The 19350-nt window shown below is 42.9% G+C and overlaps 3 protein-coding genes across 5 annotated transcripts; 2 read left to right on the top strand and 1 right to left on the bottom strand.

Moving 5' to 3' along the window:
- Positions 1 to 6219: 6219 nt before the first annotated feature.
- On the top strand, positions 6220 to 6806 carry LOC6730283. Its single transcript, XM_016173484.3, has 3 exons — positions 6220 to 6354; positions 6403 to 6570; positions 6634 to 6806. Exons 1-3 carry the CDS (start codon positions 6325 to 6327, stop codon positions 6787 to 6789), a joined length of 354 nt encoding a protein of 117 aa, XP_016037045.1. The 5' UTR covers positions 6220 to 6324; the 3' UTR covers positions 6790 to 6806.
- LOC6730282 lies at positions 6769 to 7920 on the top strand. Of its 3 annotated transcripts, none has more exons than XM_044923243.1 (4): positions 6769 to 6846; positions 7312 to 7467; positions 7533 to 7700; positions 7762 to 7920. In XM_044923243.1, exons 2-4 carry the CDS (start codon positions 7321 to 7323, stop codon positions 7915 to 7917), a joined length of 471 nt encoding a protein of 156 aa, XP_044779178.1. In that variant the 5' UTR covers positions 6769 to 6846; positions 7312 to 7320; the 3' UTR covers positions 7918 to 7920. The 3 variants fall into 3 exon arrangements, with proteins under 3 accessions (XP_044779178.1, XP_044779179.1, XP_002105565.2); XM_002105529.4 differs by lacking the exon at positions 6769 to 6846 and adding an exon at positions 7180 to 7258; XM_044923244.1 differs by having other exon boundaries at positions 7533 to 7839.
- LOC6730281 (cytochrome P450 4c3) lies at positions 7917 to 14574 on the bottom strand. Its single transcript, XM_002105528.4, has 8 exons — positions 14156 to 14574; positions 10974 to 11089; positions 10797 to 10913; positions 10571 to 10730; positions 10412 to 10481; positions 8829 to 9117; positions 8492 to 8771; positions 7917 to 8435 (listed from the first exon to the last, which is right to left on the bottom strand). Exons 1-8 carry the CDS (start codon positions 14388 to 14390, stop codon positions 8095 to 8097), a joined length of 1608 nt encoding a protein of 535 aa, XP_002105564.1. The 5' UTR covers positions 14391 to 14574; the 3' UTR covers positions 7917 to 8094.
- Positions 14575 to 19350: the final 4776 nt, after the last annotated feature.

Here is a 19350-nt window from a genome sequence, read left to right as displayed (position 1 = left end):
GGGATTACAATATCAAAATGTTTGCTTATGATTTATAGCGCCCGAAAGACAGCAGCCGCACTCGCAGTGGGCGGGGGCGGTGGGTGGCGGTGGGTGGCAGTGGGAGTGGCTGACAGCAGGAGTGAGAGTGGGAGTATCGGTCGGCTGACTACACCACATATACGCATATATACCCATAGACTTCGATGCGACTGTCGCATGGTCTCAGCGATCCGCCAGTCTACACTGAAAGAATGGTCATCAGATAAGACCACATGATATCTTAACTTGGAATTTATAAAGCGCTATATATTTGCTTGGAGACAAAGTGGGTATTGCTCAAGTATTTCATGATTAGTGACGACGCACGCTCATTGTATTTTCATAATATTATACCATTCTTTTGGATTTCATTTATGAATGAAATATACTAGATTTGTAACTCTATTTTCCATAATGTAACCAACTTTTTTCCAGTGCGCCCCACACCGCCGTCACTCGTATTCCTTGGCTATGTGGCCGCCGACTCATTGGCCCGCTGCGTGGGGAACCTGAAAATTATTGGACTGCCTTAGTCCGGTGGTTCAACTGCGTAAGCCAGCGGATCAAAACGGCGGCTTCCCCGACGACGAAGTTCCGACGTTGATGTAGCGGAGCGGTAAGAGTGTGTGATTACAGATTTATCCATCACACTCGGCCGGTATTTACCATATTGCATATACCATATTCCAAATTCCGTGTTTCCCGTTTTGGACAGGCAGGTGCCGCTTTTCTCCGGCATTCCCACGGCGGCACTGGGTGCCGAGTTTTAGGTGTGTGTGCCCAAGGATTAAGAGATGATGTCTTGGGCTAACTACTGCATTTGTCGGGGCTTTTAGGGGAGGAAGTGGGCTCGCTATCCCACGATTCGAATCGGAACCCACCTCAATGTACGGCTATTCTCGATCAGCTGTTGCTTCGGATACGTGCTTATCTCGTTTACATAACTGGAGGTGATAATCCACTCTGAAAATAGATTTGCAGAGTTCCCAGGGCGCCAATGACCGCCAGACCTTGACCTCAAAGTGGTGTGAATTGTGCGAGTCCATAATGGGGTTTGTTTCATCAGAACCAACAGTTATTTCTCACACTTAATTGAACCAATATCTTAAGGATACTTTATTATGGTTTCGACTACAGTTCTTATATCAGTCAATGCAGCTTCTTCAGGTGAGATTTTAGAGATTTCCGCGAAGCCTCGAATGCAAATAAGGTTTTCCGGGAGGGAATGATGGGTGGAGAAGCGGATTCCGCAAGACTTTGACATTTAAATACGCGCGGGTGCCTTGTTATTTTTATATTTTCAAATTAAAAAAGCAAAGGCGTGCGGTTCTTATTTTTCCCGCCCAGCGACTGGGGAAGGTGACGTCGAGGGGTGGCCAAATTGTACTGGTACTCAGTGCGAGGGGTTTGTCATCGTTTTGTCGGTTGACTGGTGCGCGTGAGAAATCCTTGACACGCGCGAACGCTTTCAAAATGCAAAAATAAATAATTTCAATTTAAATTCCTTGTTGTTTTATTTTTGTTTTATTTTTTAGAGCTTTGTTTTCTTTGACTGCGTGCGGATGGATGGGAGGTGCAATTGTAGACGGCAGCGGAACATAAGTTTTCCTTTTGTTTTCGTTTTGATTTCAGTCGCCAAATAAGGGTGCGATCTATTTAGCCACCCCTGTCATAATTTTCGGAGGGGGCGAAATTAATTAAATTTTGCGGGGTTTGTTGGGAAGATAATTCTGATATACTTCCAGCTGAAAGAAAAGATAATTTGTATATTAAACTTATATTATTAAAGAGAACATTTCCCCGAAATGCCATGTAACACCCAATTAGTCTACTTAACCGAGAGAAGCTTAGTCTATCTTAGATTTCGCAATTAAATGCTTAGCTTTTACGGCCCAAAGTGAGCCAACTACCAAACTGGCTACTGCATAATTCTGGCTGCAATGTGCTCTGCTTATTGTTTATTGTTAATTGTTAATAGTTTATTGTTTATTGGGCCGCGGCAGTGCTGTCCGTGAGTGGTCTACTCCAACGCCTTTGCCCTCCAGTTTTTCCCAACGGCCACTCCATCGAAAGTGGCTGGCTATCAGTAACTGCGGCTGCGGCTAAGCCAGCTTGTCAATTTTGTATAAAATTTATTGTTTTATTTGCGCCAGGTTCGCCTTTTTGTTTTGCCACCTTTCAGACGCTCAGAGTGGCCTGCTGTTTCTGTTTTCTGTTTCGGGTCGCAGTGAAATTATTTACATTTTGTTGATTGCGACAGTTTTTGCATTGCCATTCGGCGGGAGGTTTGCCAGTCATAAAGCGAGCTGTTTGCCCTCGTCTCGTACTCGAAATTGCCCGAGTATACTCGTACATGCGAATGCGAAAATATCTATATGCGCATATATGTGTGTATAGTGGGCCCTGGAGAGTGCCATAAAACTTGCGATGCAATTGCACAGCCACAAATGTTTGCTCAATTTACGATCGCAGTCGCTGACGGAGGTGGCAATCAACAACTGTTGCATGTGGTTCCAAACTGGCCAGGGTCGTCGGTTTGCCAAAGATCGAACATAATCTGCACTCGCCCGAGAACTAATCACAATTGGCAGCTGATTGTCCGCTGACTCAGAGTCATATGATGATGTCGCAGGGCGATGACAGCCAACGGACACTTCATTGACAGCACAAATAATATATGTAGGTGCAAAAAAAAAACAAACTAACTGAATATATATAGAAATATTGTGAGGAAGGAGGAGGGGCGCGCACACCGGGGCAACCAACTTGGCAACGCTGCGTATGAGCAATGCAGGGGCACCGATTCCCAAATGGCTGGCAAAAACTCAACGACGACGGCAAATGAAGCAACAAAATTCAGCAGCAGCAGCCGCAGATTAAGAACCTTTTAAGGGGATTAATGATTTTAATTTTTTCCGTGCATTCTGTTTGCCTTGTTTCCGTTTTCCGGCAGTTCCCTTTCCTCGGGGTGTATCGACTTGCTGACTGGCTTTGAATGGTGGTAAATTTTGTAAATATGACAAATACTATAAGGTACATTATGAAATCAAAATGAGTTAAGTTGGTTCTATATACGAAATGAATCAGTAATATTTGTACTATCAGATTAATACAAACATTTAATAATATATTTGCTATTAGCTTCCACTAATCTGTGAATATTCACAACATAAGAACGTAAGGTAGTTAGAGAACAAGTTCTAAACGAATAAATTAGCTTATTAGCCACACAGCTAGAAGGGTATTACTTATATCGACCTTTCGTGACCCTTGCCATTTTTTCTGGCACTGTGTGGACTGCTACTGGTTCAAGTTGCTGGGACGTTTGTTTGCTCTGCCATTGCCGTTGGCCTGGCTAAATGCCAGGCAAGGACATGCACGGCCAGCTCGCTTTTGGATGGCAACTCGGCCACTTCCGCTTCCGCTCCTCGCCACCCCGGCCTCTTCCGGTTTGTTTGTTGCGCGCATTAAGCTAATTATGGCCAAATAAAGTGAGACGAAACGAAAAGCGCGCTTCGAGCAAACAGAGGAATATATCCGAATCCTCTATCCCGCAGCCCGAATCCCGTATCAGACATCCTGTGTCCTCGGATGCATGCCGGCACTTAACTTTCACTGCCCTCCTCTCTTTGCGGCCGGGTTTTTTGATTGTTTTTCAATTTTCTGCATTGTTAAACTTTTGCTTCCCATGTTGCGCCTTGTTTAATTTGCCGCCTGTGGCACGTGACAGTGGCGTTGGCAAGTGCACCACCCAAACAGCAGCCAGCCATCGCCATCCATCGCCGCCCGGCACGTGTCCTTGCTGGAAAATCAGGAGGAGAATTTCCAAATTTCAGCAACAGCAGCAGCTGTTTAATGGCTGCCTGCCGTTGGCAAATATTTTGCTTGTGCTACAACCAAATCAATTTTGTATGCTCGCCCAAATGGAATACGAATACGAGTTGTCAGTGTCCTTGCACCACCGCCCACCACCAGCCCATGAAACATCCACCCCCACCTCCGCCCAGGACTGGTGGTCACGTGTCGCTGCAGTCACGCCCCTTTCGCTTTGTCTGCTAATCTATCAAAGGCGCTGGCAGCACACCAAATTGAGTTTGTTTGGATATCATTTCCATTGGCGAGGACACGGACTCGCAGAAGGAACAGTAACAGGATCCCGGACCGGACTCGGATGCTACCTGCCACAGAAGCGGATTGGGTCTTCTTCCACTTGCGGTCCGTTGTAAAATCGTTTCTTGCCTTCACTGGGAAAAAAGCAAGGCAAAGTTTGATTTTAAAACGATTCACTTAAGTGGAACACTTCATGTTCTATATATTTTTTTTCAGTGCGTTCGCCTCCCTTTCCCACAGTTTCCGGGCGCGTTGACGTCAATCAAATTAGACCCATCCCGGAGCCGGAGCATCGTGGGTCGGCCAAAGTTCACACATCAAATTATGTCAGGGTGGGTTTGGACGGCCCCTTCCTGCGGACAGGATAACGTCGTTGCTAACTTGCGATTTGCGTTTGTAAATGTTTTTCTAATCAGATTTGTGTGCTATCCACGAGGGAGTGCAATTTGTTTTGATGTCGCAGGCGCAATCCGGTTAAGTGACATCCGGCAAGGAGTCGGGGAACGCGGAGAGTTCGCATAATTACCCCGGGACTTGGCTAGCGGATAGCATATGCTGGGCGGAAGATTCCCCGGAAAGTTAGTTAGTTGGGATAGAGCTGTGGGCCAAGCTTCCGTTCACATGACACACATAGCTAGCTTGGTCACTGGCCAATTGTGATCGATTGGTTTTAAAGTCCGGCCGTAAACTAAAGCAAACAATAATCGCTGGCATTGTAAATGCATAAACCCATATATAAAGTGCGGTTGCAGTGGCAATCGATTTATTGCCGCGACTCGTAAGTGGGTGAGTTTTCCGCAGACGGGTCGATGGGGATCGTCATGATTTCAGGGCCACTTCTCCGCTCTCCTTCAGCCGGTGCTGGTGGTGATCACCCTTTCTCACCGACCACAATTTTCTAGCTCGGGAATTACTTTTTAAGCCCTTTGCGTTCCGTGGATTTTTATTGCATTTGCGAAGATTTTGCCATTCTAATTGATTGTTTGCCCATTCCGGCGCAGGAGTCGTCATTGGTCGCTTATCGTCGCCGGTTATCGATCTAGCTATCTATCTTTCTATCTATCTATCTGGCCAGCTATCTTTTCCTGCTCCGATTCGAGTTATCTAACGCCGACCCGGGAAATATGCGCATAATATCCATTCAGATATACACATACGACCAATGGCCGCACACCGCACCACCCATTTATTTGTCCGCCGCATTTATTTGTGCATTACAAACCATGAGCACACTTAAGTAGCCTTTAAGCTCTGGCGCCGCTCTATTTTGCAAAAAAAAAAATAATAGCGATGATAGATACAAGAAAAATGAAACTGAGGAAAAGGGCACAGACAGATAGTGCCGTTTGTTGATATCCACATATTCCTTAAAAGCCGTTCTTAATTCAGAGATGTAAAATCGATTTTATTAGGCCATTGCACACTGATCGATTTGCAACCAAATGAAGACGTTTGTCACCCGAAAGAATAATTTATAACAAATAATCTTATGTCTGGATACATAAATTATTTCTATAAATCCAGTTCCAGGAGGAGAATCCCAATCAAACTGGTCTTAACTCAACTAACACTGAAAAGCGACTACAAAACAATGCTCCCAATAAACGGATCCACACAAATGACTAAAATATAAATAATGACAAAGATAAATAAATCTCTGTGTTTAGGAGTTTATTGGTAGCTTGTATTTTTTTTAAAGTTAGTCTGAAAATAGTTTTAATTGCTCCATATAAGTTATCTGATTAGCCCCAACATCATAATATTTAAATTATATTTGATTGCTTAATATCAGCTTCTTCCCATTTGAATACATCCATTAATTTAGTATTGTTTGTTTGTTTAGTATTGATTGATAGTTGTGGAGCCCAGGCTTACACAATTAAAAACATCTAGTTTATCTGTAGGCAGACATGGAGCTATATTGATGTAAAAAATTATATGAATAGATTCCGAATATTCTAACGATGTCCGTGAAATACAAGCTTTTAATCATTGTAATATTTCACTCAGTGAATATGGTAAGTACCAACAGGAACGAGAGTTCATTTTGTAAACTTTTCTATTTAGAGCTCTTCTGACTTCGAGTTCACGAATATCAAATGCACTTCTTTGGACAAAGCATTTGACGACTTTGAGTACTGCCATCTGAAGTCTGTGAACCGTACCTTCAAATACATATCACTTAAAGTAAGAATGTATAAGATTCCTGTTACCAGAGTCAAGGTAAGATTAAAAATTGTTAAATATCCACTATATGATTCCCCATTTTAGGTGAACTTTGCTCTCCTCAAGAAGTTTAATGGATACAAGCCGTTCCTTTACAACATCACCACGGATGCCTGCAGAGTTCTGAAGTATCCGAAGTCCAACCCGGTTTTCTCATTTTTTCACAGTCTTTTTGCGCATCACTCCAACATGAATCATTCATGTCCCTACAATGTACGTAAAATATGAATATGAATATGAATATATAAGTAATTTATTTCTCGTACATACATACAGCACGATCTTATTGTGGACAAGCTGCCTGCCGATTTTGTAAATACGAAATTTACAAAAATTTTGCCTTTTCCCGTGGGAGATTATCTTTTCAATTCCAAATGGATTGTTAATGATATAAATAGAGCGGATGTTCAAGTTTATGGCACTCTATCCTGAAAAAAATAATTTCATTAAACCTAGTAATATAATGCCTAATATACATAATTTAGAAAAGTGAGTACAAAGAAAGCTTGGCTAACCAAAACATACAATTATATTCTACAAAATTGTGAACTACATTTTTTTTTAAATTTTATAAAATGCTTTAAATGGGTATAGTTTCATTTAAGTTTTCATATGAAATGTCATCAGTGAACGTAAAAATATAAAAATGCTATTTGCTGGTCCAATAGACTGTGACAAATTAAAATAACATTATTACGAATTTAGACGGATGCAAATAGTTCAGGTTCATGCGTACTTAAATTGTGATTAATGTATTTTGATCTTGTTCCTGCAAAGTTATGTTGGCCTGGCTCAGTAATAAACCGAATCTCTTGAAGTCAGTATCATTGTGCTCTTCATTATGTGCAAACTCATAGGGCTGATGAGCAACATAATTATGCTCCTTTCTCTGATCACAGAAGTATGCATGCTGTGCATTTATTAAAGTCTTACTAAGGCACATTTCTCTTTAAGATAGCCTCAATGGTGGAATTCACGAATGTCAAGTGCACCTCCTGGGATAACGCGTTTGATGACTTTGAGTATTGCCATCTGAAGTCGGTTAACCGGAGCTTTAAGTACTTGTCGCTCAAAGTAAACCTACACAAGCTTCCCATAACCAAAGTGAAGGTTTGTCACGACTAAAATGAATACATTATTCAGAGTTAAATTAAAATTTATTGTCTAATTTTCAGGTGAACTTTTCTCTGCTCAAGCGTTACAATGGCTACAAGCCATTTCTATACAACATCACTGTCGATGCTTGCAAAGCCCTGAGACACCCGAAGTCCAATCCGATATTTAATTTCTTTCATGGGCTGTTTAAAAAACATTCCAACATGAATCACACCTGTTCATTCAATGTAAGTTTGCTGATGCGGTGATTGGTTGAGCAGTTGAATACTTTCCTTTCTTATATTTCAGCATGATCTTATCGTTGAGAAACTGCCTACAAACTTTATGAATCAACAAGTGAGCGGGGACCTCAAGTTTCCCCACGGGGATTACCTCTTCCACTCCGACTGGTATGCATACGGAATTAATCGCGCAACCGTAGATTTCTTTTACTCACTTTCATGACTTTTAACAAATTATGCGATGAGGTTTATTCCTAAGCTATAAAGAATTCCATCGGTTACAAAGCTTAACATAAACTAATCTCTAGACCTAACATATCCGGCTAACTCTAATTATTTACAACTGGGCTTTGGATAGAAGCGAACGGGGTTCCGAGTTCCGAGGCAGGGAATCAGCTCCTTAATCCCTTGGAGTAATCTTAACCCGTAGGCCGTCCTTGGGCCGCAGAATGAGCTCGCCCAGCAGCGTGAGATCCTCCCGGCGATCCACAGCTTCGATTTTGTACTTCCTCAAAACCGTGGAAATCACGGCCTTCTCCTCCAGAATGGCGAACTTCTGGCCAATGCAGTTACGAGGTCCGGCGCTGAAGGGTATGTAGGCGAAGGGATGGCGTCCGGCGCAGTTTTCCGGCAGGAAGTTGTCCGGATTAAACTGCTCCGGCTTGGGGAAGACACGCGGATTGCGGTGCAGGGCGTAGGTCATAATGATGGCCTGAGTTCCGGCGGGCACGATTTTTCCACCTATGGAAGGGAAGTCAATTAAAAGAGCTCTCCCAGGAAAAACTTTTAGATCTTACCAATGTTGACATCCTCGCCCACCATCCTAGCCATCATTGGGACACTGGGAAACAGGCGCAGCGAGTCCTTGATGCAGCACTCCAGGTATCGCATATCCAGAAGGTTCTTCATGGTGGCCGGCGTCTCCTTGTCGTTGCCGAAGATCGAGTCCAGTTCCTCCACCACGCGCTCCTGGTACTCGGGATGGCAACCCAGCAAAAATAGTGTCCAGGAAATGGCTGCAGAGGTGGTGTCGTGGCCCTCGAACATAAAGGTGTCCACCTCCTCGCGAATGTCCTCCTACAACAGAATTTCATATTTAATAAGAAAATCATTTTAGGAAACCTTTCTTCTTACATTAGAAAGCACAGTTCCTTCCTTAGAGGCATCGATGAGGAGGTCCAGGAAGGCCAGGCGCTTCTTCTTTCCCAGGTCATCATAGGCATCGGGTTCGCTATTATTATTGTTGTTATTGTTCTCCTGGAGAATGGCCAACTCAGCCTTCCGCTCCCGGATCACCATGTTGGAAAATCCATGCAGGGTGTTTATGTAGCTCTGGTGGAGCTTGTAGTCCGCGGTCAGACTGAAAATGAAGTCGCTCTGCAGCCAAATCTTCGCCTGCCGACTCTGCACAATCGATCCAATGCTGCGAGAAGAAACATAACAATTGTAAACTCAAAGTTCTGTGGCAGTTTTCTTTGATTTCCAAATGAAAAGCTTTGCTTTAAATAGATAAACATTTTGGTCCCGATTTACGGAGTTTCTCACAGGGAATGGGAAATGAGAAAGTGTTGCGTTAAATTGAAAGTTAGTCATCTGTGCACTGGATGGGAGTGTGTTCTATGAGGCGTGGCTGGGAGGAGTAGAAGGATGGGTCCGATGCTGTCTGTTATCAGCTTGGAAGCACTTCAAGCATCCCATTGACATCTTAATCTCGCATATTTTGCGCTTGGATGCACCACCACCCCCTGGCGCACGCACGGGGCAGAAAGTGGGTGCAAGTGGGCGGATGGGGGCAGGTTGGGGAAATGGTTCGGGAGGTGGAAGGACATGTGTATCTAAAGGGTGTCTTCTTTCCTGACAGCTGTTCTGACAGCTCTCGATATTAAACTGCTGCCACAACGCTGATAACTCTTCGCCAAATGAGGAAGAGTTGTGTTTGGTATTGATGATTTTATTCCCAGTGGTCGCCGGCTTTTGTGATATATTTTAATTATACGGACGGAAATTTAAGGTTCAGAGGGTCGGTCATAACTGGACTTCAAATGTATGTGGCAGCGTTTCATATGTTTCTGTCCGAAAGTATGCCGAGAAATAGTTTAATATATCACTACGACTCCGAAGTAATGAATTGCATATTTTCAGGCTGGCAACAGATTTAATTGAACAATTTTCTTTTCTTTTTGTTATACTAAATAAAGTACATTTGCTCATAACATCAATTTGTGTTGATGAAAAAGCTTATTGCCTGCAACTACATATTTTGTTTGATTTCAATCAATAGATTATTATAAACGTTTAAATACAATCGCGTGACACGACGTCAAATTTAAGACAAGTGATTTATGACACTAGCGTTTCTAATATAAATCAAAAAGGAAACGACTTGTAATAGCCAATAACAGTTTCAATCAACATCGGTCGAAAACTCAATGGTCTAATATTATATACTTGATATACATATTATGAATGCAATTTATGACTATAATTGAAACCAGATCAACAAATCTTTCACACTTAGCGGCAGCATGGATTAGATGAAAACCCGATTGCTTTAAATGATTATAGGTAATTTGGCACAGTTTCGATCACAATGAAAACGTTTCTGCCGATTCGATGACAGGATGTTTTATCAATTTAAACATTGATTGCAAAGCTGGCAAGAAAACTTCGACATGCAATCTGCCCATCTTAGTTTCGAGTCATTGACAATATCTTACCCATAGACCGCCTTCACATACTCCGATTCACTATTGCTCTGGGCGTAAATTCTGCGACCCATGGCGGTTTCTGTGAATTGAGTTACGTTTGCAATTAGCCACGAATAATGTCACCCGATCTGGAAAACGTATCCGATCCCCAGCGGCATTGACACTCACCACAAACAATGTCCAAGGTGCAGAGCGTGACGTAGGGGAACAGGTTGAACGCCTCGCTGCCCACCTCCACCGCCAATTTTCTGGCCAAGACTGCGCTCTGCTCATTGAAAACGTCGATGAAATCGTCCAAGATTTTGAAGTGGAAGGCAGGTGTGAGGATCTGTGGTGTAAGTTAAATTGAAATAAGTACACAATACAGTTGTAAGAGCAGCCCAAAAGGACTCACCTTCCTGCGGGAGTGCCACTTGCGATCTGTGCTGGTGAGCAGACCCTCTCCCAACCAAGGATGCAGATAGTCGTAGTCGTGGCTCTTGTTCACAAACTTCTGGCTGTTCAGTATGGGCTGATATATTTAAATTTAAATTAGTTATGTTTACAGGAATGCCTATGTATTCAAACTCACCTCCACGGTCTCAGGCTCGAACAGGAGCACTCTTGGAGCAGTTCCCTGCCAAACGCGATTGATTCCGATTCGGGTGCCCCACAACTTTTGCATGCCGATGACGCGGTTGAAGAGCTCTGCAAAATGATAGGAGTTGGTAAAGAAAACCAGTTTAGCTTGGTTAGCTGGAACATTATCGGTGGGAGGGTAATTTACGTCAGCATTTATGTTATCACTTTTGATTCATTAACTTATTTGTGGCCAAAATAGTTTGTTATTTTATGTATTTGCACATTTCCCAGATGTCAGAGTAATTATTTCGCGTTCGCTGCTGCCCCTTCGCCGACCCCATGAAGGTCGCCTCAATTGCTTTCTTTGTGGCCCAGTTAATAAGCCGGGCTCTTCTCGGCCGAAACTCTGGCCAAAACACGTTACTCATAGACAAGACCGTGTAAACATGTTTATGTGTCGCCGCAGCTCATGTGTGTTGCATTAATTAAAAGATGAAACACACAACGCAAACAGCGATGCGCGGCCATTCAGCAATCTCTGTCTCTAATAATGATTTTATGTAACCCCACCGCCCGAAAAGCGAATCGCTATTTCGCGACCATCAGGTGGGGCATTTCTCAGGTGAGAAACGGAGGGACTCTGGGCCGCTCTTTCATCGGAAGTTGGAGCTTGGCCAGCGAATGTCGATCTGTCCAAAAGAAATCACTTTTCATGCAATCTCTTTTGCCGCTCTAGGGGTCACTCCATTATCAACCAGGTCTACGAATTCGTGTAATTACTTAAGGTAATTTTAGACATGTTTGGGTCCATAAAACACCATAATATGAATTATTTTTTATGATTTTTATTATAAATGTGGCAGAACCTATATCCTAGCGAATTGAATTTGAAGTGGTAATATGGGAATTACATTACTAAGTGAAAGTGTTGTGGGATTTTGCCAAGAACAAAGATCGCTCTCGATTGCTAAAAGGGAAAAGTGTGTGATTAAACCTTAGCCAAGTCTAAGTCGGCACACCTTCGCTGTTTCATTTGAAACTCAAGAGGTCGTATCACCTATGGAAACAAACCTATTTACATTACGCTAGGCGCATTTTGCTACCCTACCTCATGGATTTCCCTTCGCAACAGATTTTTGTAGATGTGTGTCATTTGGGTAGACTGCGATTACGCAGGCAATTTGGTATAATTTGCGATTGTCACAATTTCTTGGCTGACATTGGTAGTGCAGATTAAAAAGCAGTTACCAGATCGCGCAGAGGCCAAAACGAACCCCCGAAACACCCACAGGCACTTGAAAAAAATCCGTGACCCCCGTTTTGTTGGCAGCAGAACTCTGAAAACTCAGAACTGGAAACCCGTTTGAGCCTTGGCAACACTCCACATCATTCCACTCCAAATGTTGCCGAGCTGCCTCTTCAACAGCCCGAGGTATCTTGGAAAATGTACGCGATCAAGAACCGCTTGACCTTCAGCCCGAGTTGCTGCAACATCATATTTCATTTTTCATTTTATTTTCAGTTTTTAGCACTTAACAAAAGCCTCGTAATTGCGCAGGCAAACAGTCGGCTGCCATTTCGAGATTCGTTCTTAAATTAAATTATAAAAAATTAATAAAACTCACTGCCTGCTAATCGGTCCATAAATTATATGCAAGTTGCTCGCTTGCCTTGGCAGAAATATTCTTGAGCAAGTCTTTTGATTTTATCGCGACCTTAAAGTTTTGGATGTTGTTGATGGCACGAATTAGCAAGGCATTTCTCTGCCTAATCAAACGGGTTTCTAAGGTTCTTTTCGAGACAATCAAAGCAGGTTGTAAATCTGTTAAATGTAAATGCTAATTGGGCTAGACGAGGAGCATTGAGAGAACCCATAGAACCCCCAAATTAAGTATCCAAAACTTGATTGGGGCTCCACAACCACGAAGACAAAGACAAAGAACACGAAACGGAAACGAATCGAATCCATTGGGGCTTAGCACCCATCGAATGAGTAGCAATTTTTCATACGTTTATCAAATCCATTTCCTACACGAATCCACTGCAGTGGCCAAGAGCCGAATTCGAATTCGAACTTGTATCTTGTATCTTGTATCTGGCTCTTCCGCATTGAAATTTATGTTAATTCGCTTTGTCTGCGAAAGGGGGGAGGTTGCAAAACGCCGGATCCGCGGAATGCGAATTAATCAGTCCCTCGATCGATCGATTGAGAATCCGAGTCAAGCCGGGTCCAATTACGATGGCAATATTATGCCATTCAGTGTCAAGATCAAGTCCGCTTTGGACCTTTTCTTCTTTATCTTTTTCTGGGCCTTAAGCTCTGAGCCCAGTCTGTTCGCAGTTTATGGCTATTTTTATCACTGCGCCGAGTGTTTGGCGTGCTTGTTATGTGAGTGATTTATGAGCGGCTTCTGGCTGCTGTTTCGGCGTCGATTCTTCATATTCGGTAATTGTTTTTGGGATGAGCAAACAAATTCACGTAAATTGCGTGTGAAATAGCGGGTTAAATTACCCTTTGTCCGGTGAAAGTCGACGGATCCGGCCTTATATCGAGATCAGACGTAATTCGACTGGTTTGCGTAGTAAAATTATTTAAAGGCTGGTACCTCTTCTCCACCGAAACTTTCCAGCTATTAAAATTCATTAGAATTATGCCAAAACTGCACGCTCAATTGCCCCTTGTCCCGGCGACTATTTCACGTTTTATTTGCCTCCAATCGACGATGTGGCGTATCGCAAACAAATACAAAATTTGTTAATTAAATTATGTGCTCCGCCGGACGACTAAACAAAGAGGAACAGAAAATGCATAAATCACAGCTTATTGCAATCTAATTTTCAACAGGTTTTCGCATTTTGACATGTTTGCCCCTGCGGTTCTATAAATCAATTAGCAGTTGGCTCTAAGGAGACCACGAACTTGACCAAAATCTTGGACACGCCATCCTCCGCAACGAAAGTGAAGATCGCAAATTCGGAATTTCGGAAAGTAAAGTTCATTAACACTGGTCTTTAACAGATATTCGAATTATTTCGGGACGTGGATGACTGCCTCGTTGGGAGCTGATCACAGAAATTAGCACCTGTTCGTCGGCGATTGTTTGCCCTAGCAATCAGAGAATGACTCAGGGTCAATATCACTAACTGGAGCACCCACAGCGGCCGTAAGAATTTGTGACTCCGAGCACTCACCGTCGTGATCCACATTCATTTCGATGGCGTTGCCCAGGAAGGGCATGGCCGCAGGTCCCGGGATCTTTTCGATGTACTTCACCAGTCGGGAGCGGCGCTTGTTGTAGACCACGAGGAAAATTAGAATGGATCCCAGGAGGAAAACCGTGATCGGGGAGTAGCCGGATATCACTTGGCCCACTTTCGAGAGCAGTATGCTCTCGGCCATTAACGAGGTTATCACTTTCGAGGACATCTTCGCGGAGTATCCACAGATCTACAGGCGTTCAGTCTCAGCGTTAACTTCACTTTCTATTCGCTATGTGTATGTATATCCTTATCGCACGGAGATTCGAACCCGGACCCGGCGATTCAAGCGCTGCGAACTCCAATAGACAACTAACCGAAAAACCGAGATTGCACAAAAATTTAAAAAGAAGTGCTAAAAATTTCGGGCCAAGCGTTTCGGGTTTCGAGCTCTCGTCTCGCGAACTCGGCTTTGAATCGCATTTGTATCTGAGGCTGAGTATCTGCGCCAGTATTCGTGAGTATCTCGATCTCTTAGCCGGGCTGGTAATAGCGCCAGTAGTGGTAACAGCGATAGACACACACATACAAAGAGGGGGCAAAAAAGTGGCCAAAACAAGCGACTGCAGTCGCATTGTTGCCTAGATGACTGGGCCTTTCCACTGTTTATGGGACCTACAAATCGCTGCAGTTTGGATTACGATTTCATATGTGACGTTTGGTACTTTTTAGCCCCTAGGGCATTTCAGTTCCAATTCGAAGTTTGTCAATGCTGAAGAAAGCTGTGCCAAAAGGGAAATGTATTATTTCATTATACCTGTTTTCGAATGCAGATGTTGGCTTAAACGTGTTTCTATGCAAATACGTGGTGGTCTCAAAAGCAATTTAAATTGAACTTGAACTAAATCTGTTCTTTTTATTAATCGATATAGCATCACTAGTGTGAAATGTTATGAAAATACCAGTAGAACCTCTTCTCGGTGTGGTTGTAGTATGGCACACCATAAATTTTGGTTTTCGTATATCAAAAATTGAATTGGTAAGAGCAGTATATCTTCGTCTTACCCAACCTATTGATTCGCATAATTTCTTACTAAGCGCTTTTGTATCTCGCCCTTGTGCCTGAATGGCAAACTTCAAAGCTGAAAGATCTCATCATAGTCAATCGGCAAAGAGGGGCGTTTACTTGTCAACCCTTTTTGAAGTCTATTGAAAGTTATAGGATTGGATCGGAGGTTGAGTTCCGCCCAGACATAGCCAGACATCGCCAGACAGCCTTGGCTAGCTTTTTGCAAGAAGGTTGGCACTGGGATAAAGCCGCTCGATTCTACGATCGCTCATTAACTGCAGGTTCGGATCTCATTATAAGAGTGCAATTAAAACAAGCTTAAACGCACTGTCATGTCCGCTAGTAGACACTTAATAATGGGAGCGTTTGATTCGAGGGTTTCAGTCACCGAAGTTATGGGTAGACGCAACCTTCGTGAGTCAGAAGATTCTTGGACAATTAGCGATAGCTCGAGGTGGAGATCGGATCGAGATCGAGATCCGATTGACTGCCGCCTGTTAAATGTAACCCAAGGTTAGGAGGAAGTCTCCTAGTGTCCGTCACCATTCAAACTCGTGCCCGTTCTTATTGATGAAGATCGAGTTGGAACCAGCGTAACTCGTTTTGGGTTCCTAGCTAACAAAATTAATATTATTTCGCCGTCTGCGTTTTGGGTTTCGTTTCTGTTTTCTATTTTGTAAACCAAGGAACCTGTTCCAACGGAGCCCATAGAACCTTGTCTTACTGATGCATAACTAAAGACTAAAGAGGAGCTCCCGGCACATCCAGAGATTGTGACATAATCCCAGAAATATAATACCTTTTTTTTTTGGCACGGTAAATATATTATAGAACCGGACCTGAAGTCCCCAGTCTAGAATTCTAAACACACTTTTGCATACCAAAATACGAAGCCTTTCGAAGAGTTCAATCGAAAGGTCAGACACCACATAGCAAAAGTCTTTTGTAACCAATTTCTATGAAATCGATGGCGCATTACAATCGACTTTATGGCTAGGAAGCCGAGTGATTACGAAACCCGGAGACTGAAAATAATGTCTAGGAAGTGGAAGAAGCCGGCGAGCGACTCGTTCTTTAATTAAAGAAGAATTAACAGCTTCGCGGGGAAAAAGCGCCAAGTCACTGCTCAAAACCACTTCTGTTTTCATTTAACCATTTTATCATCTAATTCTGCGTATTTCTGTTTACTTTATATAGTCATGCAATTCCACAGCAGATTAGAGCACAACACAGAGAACATCGCTCTTAAAGACTCAAGTATCTCGGGGGCTTCCCCTCCAAAGCGGCTGTGCTGCGATGCTCTTTGTTTTGATGTGGCTTTCGGTTTGCTACTGGACTATGTCGATGATAATATGCCTACGTGCAGTCGATCCATGACTGATTTGCAGCGGATCCGAATCCGATATCCGAGCATCTCGCATGTCGGTGCTAATAGGCGGTGAGTATCTTAATGCGGAGGGCCGGCCGTCCTCTACTGTTTTCAAGATCAAGGGCACAACACGATACGAGTGGTATTCATTCATCTTCCTGCTTAGTCAAGTTTTCAACAGTGCAGAAAGACAAGAAAGAAGGCTTGAATTAGATGACCATCATTTCCATGGCACGTCTTTAGTGATAAGTTCTGATAAGTACCACCAATAGATTACAATATCAATATGTGACTTCATTGACACACAGAACTGAAAAATAAATTTAGATAGTAATCTTCTACAACTAATAACCAAGTTAATACATGAGTTCAACTTACCTAGAAGAATCCAAATTTTTGTTTTGATTTTTGAGTGAAATTCTTTATTACATGAAGTAATACACTTTCTTATCAGGATGCTTAATTTTTTTAGATTTACCTAATAATGACCGGTTAACGGTTGTTGACATTTCTACGCGAGTGTGTGGTTTATTCACTTTTTATCGATTCAAAATAAGCGTGGCAAACGTGTTTGGTTTGCCATAAACAAATCATGAGCGAAGTCTCACGCAAAGCAGTTCAATGGGTCAAAGTTTCCGAGGCTTGGTGCTTCTAACCCAGCTAGACTGCATCTGTATGGCCAAGTCCACACCTGAACTTGATCTGGATGCTGGACGGACTACGTGCGGAAGAAGAGCAGCAGTCGAGAAGCCTTCGCCCGAAGTCAGCTATAAAAGAGTTGTAGATCTTAACTATAACTTCAACTGTTGCTGCTTTGTTATTGGTGGGGGTTTCGTTCGTTTATAGCCATTATAGACAGTATTTGAAGATTTGACTCACAAATTATTATGGCCAGCAGTTGTGGCTGAATTGATTAGCTGGCATTTGGCTGTGGCTAGCGGTCTTTTAGCCCCTCGATAAGGTCAAGTTCATTTCCGCATGGTGAGCCAGTAGTTAGTGAGCTCCGTTCTCTGATCTCCAAAACGACTACCCCGAAGTAACTGTTTCGGAGTTTCGGGCGGATTTCATGGGTAGGGAAAGGGAAATTGCCCAAGAGGTCAGCCCAAGTGGCCATAAAACAATTAGCCATTAGACGGGCCTTATGTGACGCACTTGGCAATCGCGGCAATTAGAGTTGTTACCAATCTCTCCGCGGGTCACGCAACACAATATGTATCTCGAGCCTCGATTTTATCTGGCGCGTGTGAACTGCCGGAAATTTCACTCTTGTGGATGCATTTAATTCTTTCCGAACCTGATTTTTGGCCAAGTTAGTTGGGGGGGAATAAAAGGCGTACTTTGTACTTTGTCCGGTTATAATTTGGCTTTAAATTCAAAGACCCAAGCGCAGTCGCTTCTAGAGTAAACAAATTTATGAAAGACATAAAAAGCGGATAAAAGCAGAAAATTATCTCGCTCTTGAAACTCCGAAATTAAACGTTAGTCCAATGATTTACTGCTTTACTTATAAGCGTGTTAATTGCCTAAATTTCCTTCACTGTTGAACTTGATTACTTGTTCTTTGGCGGTCCACTCAATTGCCATAATATCAATCTCGCAGCCAGACTTCAACAAGTGTCAAGTGCAGTGTCTGGCTGCAATTAACCCTCTACTGCCCCATAGTGCCTTGCTTAAGGTCACATAAGGCTTAAATTCAATTCCAATTTAATCTAGTACAATTTAATATTTCCAAAATATTTGGTTCTAAGTACAAAGTATTTCAGCCAGGCCTCAGCGGGTTAATCTCCGTCAAAGAACCGAAATGCACGGCAGGCGTTGCAATCCACGGTCAACACGACAGGTTTCAGGTTTCCTTCTAAGCCCCTGAACGGCCAAATCGTTGGTTTTGACACAGATATAGCCATGTTATGGCCGTATTGGCCCGATCGGCGCTTGCATTTGGCATTTCGTTGGCCAAACACCACCAGGTGACCTCGACTTTCAATCGCTGTGAGAATGTGTCTGGCATTCTTTGCGAATGTATCTTCAGACGATTCTCACACAGATCTTGATACGCACCTCGGAATCGAGAATTACACGCCGATAGGCATCGCGAGAAAAATCTACTGGCCGGCCATTACGAGTGAGATGCATTTTCCCCAACATTTATGCCTGCTAGCTTTACATCTGGGCAGGCTCACATCAATTAACCCGCAATTACAATAGAATTTAATCATGTGCCTCTGCTAGTTCACGTCGCACAGTTGGCCAAGGGGGGTTAAGCGATGGGGCTGGGCAAAAAGGGGCGTATTAATAACCGCGCTAAGTTCAAGAACATCGCTGATGGTTATTGTCATAGTTTTGCCGCGGCAATATGTAATTAAATCTGCGGATTGCAATCGATTATAAATACGCTGTGCGGCATTTGCGGGTGGCGAAGGCTTTGTTTGTTGAGTGAGTGAGTGATTTAATAAATTGTTCCGACTTTAAGAGCAATAATTTCCTTCTACGATAATTGAAGTTATAATTTCAAAGACATTATATATTTAAGTACTCAAAGTACTTAACATCCTGCAGATAGTTGGTCAAATTCTCATATTTACTTAATTATTTATTATAACATTTTAAGTTAAATGATTTCCTGACCCCATTTTATTATGGCTTCCTCGGCGGTTTTTATGGCTTTTTGAAAGGTAAAATCAGCTCTCTGTTATTAACAGAGCGCGGTTCGAGTCCATGCTCCGCCCTGATTGCTAAGTCTACACTGGGTTG

The sequence above is a fragment of the Drosophila simulans genome, chromosome 3R (assembly GCF_016746395.2).
Source record: "Drosophila simulans strain w501 chromosome 3R, Prin_Dsim_3.1, whole genome shotgun sequence".
Classification (NCBI taxonomy): Eukaryota; Metazoa; Arthropoda; class Insecta; order Diptera; family Drosophilidae; genus Drosophila; species Drosophila simulans.
The sequence above is the reverse complement of the archived record's forward strand: the minus strand, read 5'-3'. Positions and strand labels throughout refer to the sequence as shown.

Bases quoted from the DNA above. Each gene is read 5' to 3' on its own strand.
- LOC6730283 (XM_016173484.3), top strand. From the start codon at position 6,325: ATGTATAAGATTCCTGTTACCAGAGTCAAG. The intron at 6,355-6,402 runs GTAAGATTAAAA...TCCCCATTTTAG, and splicing joins TTCCTGTTACCAGAGTCAAG to GTGAACTTTGCTCTCCTCAA. The intron at 6,571-6,633 runs GTACGTAAAATA...ACATACATACAG, and splicing joins ATCATTCATGTCCCTACAAT to CACGATCTTATTGTGGACAA.
- LOC6730281 (XM_002105528.4), bottom strand. From the start codon at position 14,390: ATGTCCTCGAAAGTGATAACCTCGTTAATGGCCGAGAGCATACTGCTC. The intron at 10,914-10,973 runs GTGAGTTTGAAT...TAAATATATCAG, and splicing joins TCGAGCCTGAGACCGTGGAG to CCCATACTGAACAGCCAGAA. The intron at 8,436-8,491 runs GTAAGATCTAAA...TCCCTTCCATAG, and splicing joins GGGCGAGGATGTCAACATTG to GTGGAAAAATCGTGCCCGCC.
- LOC6730282 (XM_002105529.4), top strand. From the start codon at position 7,199: ATGTGCAAACTCATAGGGCTGATGAGCAACATAATTATGCTCCTTTCT. The intron at 7,468-7,532 runs GTTTGTCACGAC...TCTAATTTTCAG, and splicing joins TTCCCATAACCAAAGTGAAG to GTGAACTTTTCTCTGCTCAA. The intron at 7,701-7,761 runs GTAAGTTTGCTG...CTTATATTTCAG, and splicing joins ATCACACCTGTTCATTCAAT to CATGATCTTATCGTTGAGAA.